The sequence below is a fragment of the Miscanthus floridulus genome, chromosome 18 (genome assembly GCF_019320115.1).
Source record: "Miscanthus floridulus cultivar M001 chromosome 18, ASM1932011v1, whole genome shotgun sequence".
NCBI classification, from domain to species: Eukaryota; Viridiplantae; Streptophyta; class Magnoliopsida; order Poales; family Poaceae; genus Miscanthus; species Miscanthus floridulus.
Window position 1 is genome coordinate 117,711,489 of NC_089597.1, and position 8,998 is coordinate 117,720,486.

General features: G+C 45.9%; 1 protein-coding gene and 1 long non-coding RNA gene across 4 annotated transcripts; both read right to left on the bottom strand.

The window, feature by feature from the left end:
• Positions 1-724: 724 nt before the first annotated feature.
• On the bottom strand, positions 725-1,769 carry LOC136524466 (uncharacterized). Its single transcript, XM_066517833.1, has 4 exons — positions 1,446-1,769; positions 1,149-1,361; positions 958-985; positions 725-873 (listed from the first exon to the last, which is right to left on the bottom strand). Exons 1-4 carry the CDS (start codon positions 1,767-1,769, stop codon positions 725-727), a joined length of 714 nt encoding a protein of 237 aa, XP_066373930.1.
• Positions 1,770-3,425: 1,656 nt separating this feature from the next.
• LOC136521042 (uncharacterized) lies at positions 3,426-7,533 on the bottom strand. Of its 3 annotated transcripts, none has more exons than XR_010775488.1 (6): positions 6,887-7,533; positions 6,632-6,818; positions 6,248-6,311; positions 5,571-5,753; positions 4,230-5,396; positions 3,426-3,626 (listed from the first exon to the last, which is right to left on the bottom strand). It is a non-coding gene; the product is annotated as an uncharacterized lncRNA (long non-coding RNA). The 3 variants fall into 3 exon arrangements; XR_010775487.1 differs by having other exon boundaries at positions 3,426-3,660; XR_010775486.1 differs by lacking the exon at positions 3,426-3,626 and having other exon boundaries at positions 4,229-5,396; positions 6,887-7,491.
• Positions 7,534-8,998: the final 1,465 nt, after the last annotated feature.

The following is an 8,998-nucleotide window of genomic DNA, read 5'->3' on the forward strand; positions in this document are numbered from 1 at the left end:
AGCTGTGAATGTAAGATGAGCATGGTTTGCATTAGCACTTATCAGCATGACGTGGAGTATTATTATCAGCATGAAGTGTCATAGAGACATATCTCAAAGCATATAAACTTGGGACACTTCAATTACTCATAATGTATAGCCACTACTGGAGACGGGCTCTTTGCCGAGTGCCTGTTGCACTCGGCAAAGGCAGCTTTGCACTCGGCAAAGCTTTTGCCGAGTGCAACACTCGGCAAAGAGCCTCCGTCGAATCCCCTTCCGGTAAAGGCTGCTTTGCCGAGTGCCAAATTTCGGGCACTCGGCAAAGGCTTTGCCGAGTGCCGTGCGGGCACTTAGCAAAGATTTGACGCCGTCGGTCGACGGCCGACGCCGTCTATTTTTTTTAAACTCTTTGCCGAGTGCCACAGCTCCAGCACTCGGCAAAGAAATCTGTTTTTTTAAACCTCTTTGCCGAGTGCCACAGCATCGGCACTCGGCAAATGGTGTTTTTTATTTTTTTTTTAATTTTCTTTGCCGAGTGCAATGACCATTGCACTCGGCAAAGCCACCTCTAAATTTCTTTTTTTTGTTTTTTGCTTTTCCATTTAAACAACAATGCATATATATATAATAGAAACCACAATTCAACAGCAATAAATTACAAACCACATTTATATATTACAAATGACCAAATTTGTCTGAAATCCACAATTTATTACAAACCACAAGTTCATAGTCCACAAGTTCACACGTTCGATACATAGAAACTACTCCGCAAGCGGCTCACGGCGCCTGCGCCCCAGCGTGCGATCCCGGCGACGGTCCGGGTGCGGATGGCCCGACTTGCGATGCCGGCGACCCTCCGACCTAGTTCGACGCCGCCCCCGATGTCCGCTGCACAAAAAAGAAGATATTGCACGTGAGTGACAAGATAAAAATGTAAGGAGTTTAAAAAAAAGTTGAAAATTTCGGTAGCACCTCCCCTGCACGGGGACGTTTCCAAAATCTGCAAGAAAAACGTCGGCACGAAGGCCGACAACCACATTTCCGGCACGAAGGCCGACACATCAACTAACCCGGCACGAAGGCCCACACATCAACAAATCCGGCATGAAGGCCATCTCTAGGTTTGACACTAAGCATGAGCACAGAAAGTAAAACATACTCACCGGAGTAGACTGTGGTGATGGCTGTGGTGCAAGCAGGTGTAGTGGGATCTGCCAACCTTGTTGCTTCCCAAGTTGTTGCACGAACCTGAGCAAACCTTCTTGCTGGGCCTCAACAGCTTGTAGCCTCTGACGCTCGGCCTCCCGCTCGGCCCGCTCAGTCGCCCGCTCAGCTTCCTGGGCCTCCTGCTGGGCCCGAAGTTGCTGCAGCTCGGCCTGCAACATTTGACCCCAATGTTTCAATATTGCAGAGCTAAAGAACGTAAGTCAAAGAACGACGAATGAAACTGGAATATTTACCTGGAGTGCCGCCACCGTTGTCGGCCGTTGGCTTATGGGCACGCTAGAGCTCGTGCTCGCTGCTCGGAGGCGGTTCAGAGGAGGAGTAGAGCCCGTGTTGAGGACGTCGTCGCCAAGCCAGAACCGCCCATGCTTCTTGCCTTCCCCCACCCGCATCACGATCTCAGGATCAAGGCGCTCCTCGGTCCTCGGATCGTAGGCCGGCCCGTGGACTGACCTTGCCGCCTCCGTGTAAGAAGTGAGGCGGGTGTAGACGCTGGAGTTGGTGTACGCCTCTGGGCCCGCATCCGGGTTGTACTCGATGTTGGACCTTGCCGGGCCCATGTGGGCTAGCTGGTACGAATAATAGACAAGAATATAGATCGAGAATCAGTATATGACTTCCCTACAACTCTAGGACATTTTTTTGTTTCCATAATAATGTAGTTATGTTAGCTTGCTCTACTGTAAAGTGAAATGTATATACCATGTACATGCATGCACAGCAATACACTGAGAGGGCACGTGCAACCGACGGCTATCTATGTAGCGTCAATTTTACATACACCCCCTGAACTGTAATGTAATAAATAAAGTGACAGAAGCAACTCGTCGTCTCATGAGACGACGGCCGCCGCTCGTGTTTCCAGAACCCATTCTCCCGTTGTACGTCTTGTTCTGAGACGACGACGGATTGTTCAGATCGTGCAGTCCACCGGCCGAGAATGGTGACGGCGCCAAATATTCAGCTGCTCGCGCCAATTCCTTCCCTCCCCACCACAACAATCTCTCATCCTCCGCCACAATTTCTTCCCTCAACCACGAGTCCAGATCGATGCGTCCCTTGTGGGTGGGTGGATGATGCAGTGGTGGCACAAAGAGCGATAGGCTACGATGTTGGAACGAAGTATCCTTTTTGTGTTCTGCTTAATGCAGGTGAGGTTGGAGCCCTTGTACGGATGCTCCAAGGTGTGTCTTATGATGAAGCTAGTGAACAGATGCAGGGGCTCCAGATGCAATGTATCATGGCAAAAGGACTTCATGTGATTGCAACTAATAACCAACGTGCCCATGACACATTTGCCTGGTCAAAGCGTGTGTGTGTTTTGGTATTTCGTTATAAACACTCTATCGTAATGAAGCGCATTTGTCCCGCCTTTTAGAGAGAAAAAAAGGATCACTTGCACTTATTTTCGTGGATGCGTTGCTTGACCAAGAGGTTGCTTGCTACCTCTACGGGTACTGGTTGTTCGAGAAAAGCGAATCTGCTGCCGGGTTGCTGGCAATGCTGATCATGAGCAGGGCGGCCGTGGCTGACATCGACGAGACTGAGTGAGATAGCAGTGCGGGCACAGCGACCACAGCAACGTGGCGAGGCAGAGAAAGGCGGACGTGGCTGCCGGAGACGCAGCGTCATCCATCGGAGTTGCAGAGCAAGCCCGCCGTGATGGATACCTCGCCTGGGCACAGTGCTGTCTTTTTTTTTCGCGAATGCACACGAGAGTGCGTATCTTTGCATTAGAAGAAGGAAGGTTTATGTTATAAGAATGCCATAGACGGCAGTGACAATTATTTGGTGACTACATTGTAATTAAGCACATCGAAGTTTCGATTAGAAGAGAGGCAGCTGTCATCTTTGCACCAGGCAACGTAGGCCCTGAGCTCCCGCTTCGATCCAACGATCAGCTTCGATCTTGATCATGTGGAGCGTCTCGGCGATGGAAGTTGTCAAGCTTCTGAAACACCGCGCACAGTGCTGTCTAATCTTGTTCATGGCTGCGGATTCCATCATCAGAACGGTGGCAAACATTTGAGAGGGTAGCTGGTGATGGATAGGCCAAGTCTGGTTTATGTAATGTCTGCCGCACTTTTGCATATCCTGATACCTACCATGCCCAAACTATCAAGCAAGGTTAATAATAACTAGGACGGGAGGCGCGCTTCGCCGCGCCCGTAGGACTGCAGTTGTGATCACAATATATTTGGACTGAACTGAAAGTATTGAACTTAGGTCGGGCAGTATTGTGTATAGCAATTGATCATAGGAAAGAAAATACAGCGTGTGCTCATGTATGTATTTTTTTCAAAAACAAAGATGTCTGATAGATACATAAAAAAAAATAGAAACCATATTCTACTTCTACTTTAGAGTATGCAACTATGCTTTGGAGTCCATGTGCATGCCGACCACCTCCATGCACCCTGCAAACACCATAGGAGCAACGATTATTTTTTCCTACACAGATGAAAAGACGATTCAAATTAGCAAGAGTAGTATGAATGAAAGATTCATATCACAAAAATTGTTTAGCGCAAAGGATGAATGATTGCCGCCATGGTAACAAAACATTTTGTTCTGATCTGAAGCATGCACCACATGTAGACTTCAAACTTTAGGAAATGATATCAAACTACATTTGAGTATAAACAAAAGGAATTCATGAGACTAAGCAAGGACTCAGGTGGATTCCAGAGTTTTGAGACTATCTCATTGAAGGTCTTCGGCCATGGAAGGAAAAAATGTAATTCAGAACAGGAAAATGAGTCAACCAAGAGGAAAGCAAAAACAAACATGGCATCAACACAGGCCGACCAACAATTATCAAAGCAGTATAAGATCTATGAGAAAACCAATCAATAAAGGTACATACATAAAATAGGAACTACAAATATGCCAGTATGTACCATAGAAGGCAAAATGGTACCAATTAACATGACAAAGATATGAACACTATAATAAGAAAATAATAGCCAATAGATATTGGAATGGTTCCATTGCTCGATCTCAAAAAAAAAAAAACATACCTAACCATAGTTGATGAACCCATGTCCCTCGTGGTCCCAGCTGATAGGTATCAGGGAGTATCTGTGCAAAGGTATCTCTGAACTGGTGTTGTAGACTCCTAGTCACCAGAGTAGCTTTAGAGGCATCCATAGTTTATCCCAAAGTATGACTCTAGCTTGCCGAGACCAGATTGCAGCGCAAAGCTTATACTTTGTTATGTGAATCAATCATTAACACGTTTGTTTTTAACACCACACATTTCACTGCTGTCAAGGGATAGGCTGCTGGTGGGGAGTTCTTTGAGAAAATACGCGCTGCACAGCAGCTCAGTGAAGATGAGGATTGTTTGGACCCTAGCCATTGTCCTAGTGTCAGGTTATTTGGTTGCCCAAAGGCCTAAAGCATGTCTGACTAATAATATGAACATATTTTTTATGTCGTAAATGGCAGTAGTCTAGGTACTTCTTTAAGCAGCTGATATCAAGGTTCGGCTACTGCCAATTGATAGTATGCTTTTGCTTGAAAAAAGTATAGGCTGAACCTATAATAATCATATACCATCGAATGGTAGAATTTAGATACTGCCATATAAAGTGCTAGCATGTTAGCCAAAAACACAATCAAAAGAAACAGTATCTAAATAGTATGTAAACCCCATATCTTATAATCAAGATGATGCAGCATTATATTTTGAAAGAACTTGTTGCAGATACCAATGGAGACAAAGCAGTTTCAGTCTCAACCTAGTAAGCTAGCTCAACTGACATACACGAAGCATCTATGTTGGTAGATGGTAGTGTGATAGAAGATCGATTTGTGCTATCAAGTAATAGGCGTTTAGTAAACATATGCAATTGACCTCTGAGATGCCAATAGATCAATAGAATAGATGTGAAGTATTAAGATTATAGGTTCAAGGATGATTGGTGCAGCTGCAGGCTAAACATGACCATCTCCTGTGTGTTGTGTTGAAAATCTCCTTGTTCAGCTATAGGCGTTTAGTAAATATATGCAATTGACCTCTGAGATGCCAATAGATCAATAGAATAGATGTGAAGTATTAACATTACAGGTTTAAGGATGATTGGTGCAGCTGCAGGCTAAACATGACCATCTCCTGTGTGTTGCGTTGAAGATCTCCTTGTTCAGCTATCAGTAAAGGTGGATGTTGTATCTGGCGGGCTGGGCTGGTAAACATAAAATTACATAAGCAATATCCGTGGGGCTAGGCAGGTAGGAATAAAACTACATATGTAACAACAGGCACAAGAATTGTGATATGTAGCAAAAGATGATTAATCTTGTTTAGCAGATTCATGGGACAACTGCAGTGTAGCAGATTTATGGGACAACTGCAGTACCTTCGACATGATGTGTAATGTGGACCCTTTCCGATGATCCAGAGAGCACCATCGACACAGATGAGAGTTTGACTGGAGCAGGTAAATTTCTCTTCCTTTTAGACCAAAGAGAGCCAGTTTGACAACTTGAGGCTCCACTGGCAGTGTTGGCATCAGATTAGCGGCAAGAACAAAGTTTGATACCTGCAGATTGTATTGGTGTAATTAGAAAAAAAGCACAGCCCTGCTGTTGTGCTCCAGGGCCTTGTTTAGATGCCATCCAAATTCCAAGTTTTTTCACTCTCTCTCCATCACATCAATTTTTAGCCGCTTGCATGGAGTATTAAATGTAGGTAAAAAAATAACTAATTACACAGTTTAGTTGGAAATCACGAGATGAATCTTTTGAGCCTAGTTGGTCCACGATTGGACAATATTTGCCAAATAAGACGAAAGTGGTACTATTCATCGGGTTTAAAAAATTTGCAAAGTGAACCAGGCCCAGGTTCTATTACTAATGTCACTAGCTGATGTATCTGTTTTGGCTAAATAAAACAATAAAGAATGTGCTTGAATCTTTTTTTTTCTTAATTTTGGCAATGAATGTATATGTAGCTGCATCAGTTTTGCCTATCATCAGTTGTAATTGAGGTATGGAAGAATATTGCGAAAATTGCCAATCATAAGGACTACCATACCATGGGATTTTAATAGCCAATGTGGCATATCCAGGAAGAACAGTTGTTGCCATCCTAATTTGTGCTGAAACAAAGAAAAAGAAACATCACTCCAGCCTTGGACCATACCAGATGGAAAGCACCAAGAAGCTAATTAATTTTAGGGGGAAAAAAGAAAGAATGGAAGGAGAGCACATGGCATCGTTGAAGCACTACACAACTACCATGAAATTGGAACTCCCTTCTGTGGAGCAGCAACAGGTACGATGAATCAAATATTGCCATGTGTTTGGATGTTTTGGTGAATATAAAAAGCATGTAAGAAACTGAATGAAAAAACCAATCACGAAATAAATTAGGAGGGGATGGATGAGCCTGAGAGAGAGGTCAAGAGGATTATCTTACCAAGTCTGATGCAGCCTTGGCCACGCTCTACGATCCAAATAGTCCCTGGAGGAGAGGGAGGAAGGGAACGATGCATTACTGCGAGGTGGGCAAGCAGGCACCAAGTCCATCTGTATGGAGAGGCTAGGATCGACGGAGCCACCGAGGAAAAAGGAGGGCAGCGAGCTCGCCGCTAACTCCATCGACTCTGTCGGAGGAGTAAGGCAAAGAGTTAGGGAGGGATACCGTGGGCTGAACTGGAGGAGGAGAGGGTACCTTAATCGCATCTACTTTTTGTGCGCCGCCGTGACCGCATCTCGCGCCGCTGGTGCCACATCTCGCGCGGCCATCGGCACCACTGTCCTTGTCTTGCTGGCAGTGACGACTGATTGGAAGGAGGAGGCACCGTGCGCGTCGCCGCTGGGCGAGAGGAAGATGCGACGAAGCGGCCCGCCCGCGTAGCTGCTGCGCGCTTGCTGGCACCAGGGGATAGGAAGAGGATGAAGTCACTGCGACCGCGGCGAGGCGGCCAGGCGCCGCATCCACGCGCGCCGCGACTGCAGAGGAGGACGAAGAGGAGGCGGAGGCAGCGAGGCTCGTAGGCATTTTTTTCTGGGGCATCGATGTGTAGCGGCCGGGCGCGGCATCCGCGAGCGCTGCGGCCGGGGTGAGAGGGAGAGGAGGTGGAGACGAAGCGGTGGCGGCGGGTGGCAGGCGGCATCAGCGCGCGCGGCGGACGGGAGCCGGCATCCGGGCTCGCGGCGGCCGGAGGAGACGAAGAAGGTGGAATGGGAGCTAGGCGGAGGCGGCGAGGCGTTGTGTTTTTTTTTCTTGAGATTCATAGACGCAGGCTGGGACACGGACGAACCACGGGGCGGCGCCTCGAACCACGCCACGTGGGAACAGTATGTAAACAGTAACCGAAGCGTTCTCAGCGCGCGGAACCCAGGCTGGGACACGGACGAACCACGGGGCGGCGCCTCGAACCGTAGCTGAATGAAGACACGCACTACGACATATATAAACAGTAGCCGGAGCGTTCTCAGCGCGCGGAACCTAGGCGCTTTATGGAGTTTCATATTCGCGAACAGTATATAAACAGTAGCCGGAGCGTTCTCAGCGCGCGGAACCTAGGCGCTTTATGGAGTTTCATATAAGCTAGAACTTTCTCTAGATTTTTGTGGTTGATGGATCGTCGCATTTCTGAAATGGGAGCTCTACAACTACAACTCTACAAGGAAATTGGAGAGAAGCTGAAACTTCAAACTGAGCCCCAACACTTAAAAATGACGGGATTGCACTGAATTAATATGGGAACACAACACAACTAGAGAAGGGACTAGAGCACCAAAGTTACATTTATATTAATAGAGTAGCCGTGCAGTAACAAAGTTATATCTATACTTAAAGTGACAGAGATTATTTTGCAGAGGTGTAGATAATGCAGGTCGAATTGAAGGCGAGGTGTGTGGAGTCCATTAATGGTACTCAGGGTGTAGGATAGAGCATGAAACACAAGATGGGCGAGTGAGGACGAGCACTATCACTATTAGGCCATGCCCATGCCTCTAATCTATGAGGAGCATGAATAAGTTTTTGCTTACGCTACTACCTCTGGAACATTCAACAATTTTGAAAGTGTGTTTAAGTGCATATAGGTCTTGTTTGGCTTCAACCCTAGGAACAAAATGCATGGTTGGAGCATTGCCTGTGATGTGCGAGGATCGTATTTGGTTGTTGTCCTAAATAGGGATTTTGCTGCTCGTGCCTATACCGAGATTAGCATCACTTGCTTGGCTTTGGCAATTGTTTTTGAACGCTTGGGGCATAATTGGTTGGAGCCCTGGGCTTTCTTAGGGTCTGAACCAAACAGACCGCTGGTGCAGGAAGGTGATTAGCATAACCAAACAGACCCCTACTTAGCACTATATTAGATGTCATTTGGTCTTTTTTCTCAAAAAAGTATCATGATGCCACATGTTCGTTCTCCTACAAAATTGCTGATTAGCCGCCGCTAGTTTTCTCCATATAATCTGATGAACAAGAATATTTAGCTAATATTATTTACTTTCAGACACCCAAATCTCTCTTTGTAGAACAATAAATTAAGCCAATGATTTCAAATGGTTTTACAAATTTAGAAATAGTGTACCCTATTGAGATTACTTACTAACATACATAGAGTGATTGAGATATTTAATTAGATAGGTGTATCTTTTCAACTAATGCGCAATATAAATAGGCCATTAGCGGTATTCTCAGGAATATGCATCAAACCAAACACATCTTTCTCAAACTTGTCTGGTCATGCCAAAAAAACATGGACTTTACAGGCACCTCTCGCCCAGCAATTTTTGCTAGGCAAATTCTCCAAGGCTCTAACCAAAC

Excerpts from the sequence above, each read along its gene's own strand:
- LOC136524466 (XM_066517833.1), bottom strand. The coding sequence starts at position 1,769 with ATGGGCCCGGCAAGGTCCAACATCGAGTACAACCCGGATGCGGGCCCA. Across the intron at positions 1,362-1,445 it reads CAACGGTGGCGGCACTCCAG|GCCGAGCTGCAGCAACTTCG; the intron begins GTAAATATTCCA and ends CAAATGTTGCAG. Across the intron at positions 874-957 it reads AACGTCCCCGTGCAGGGGAG|CGGACATCGGGGGCGGCGTC; the intron begins GTGCTACCGAAA and ends TTTTTTGTGCAG.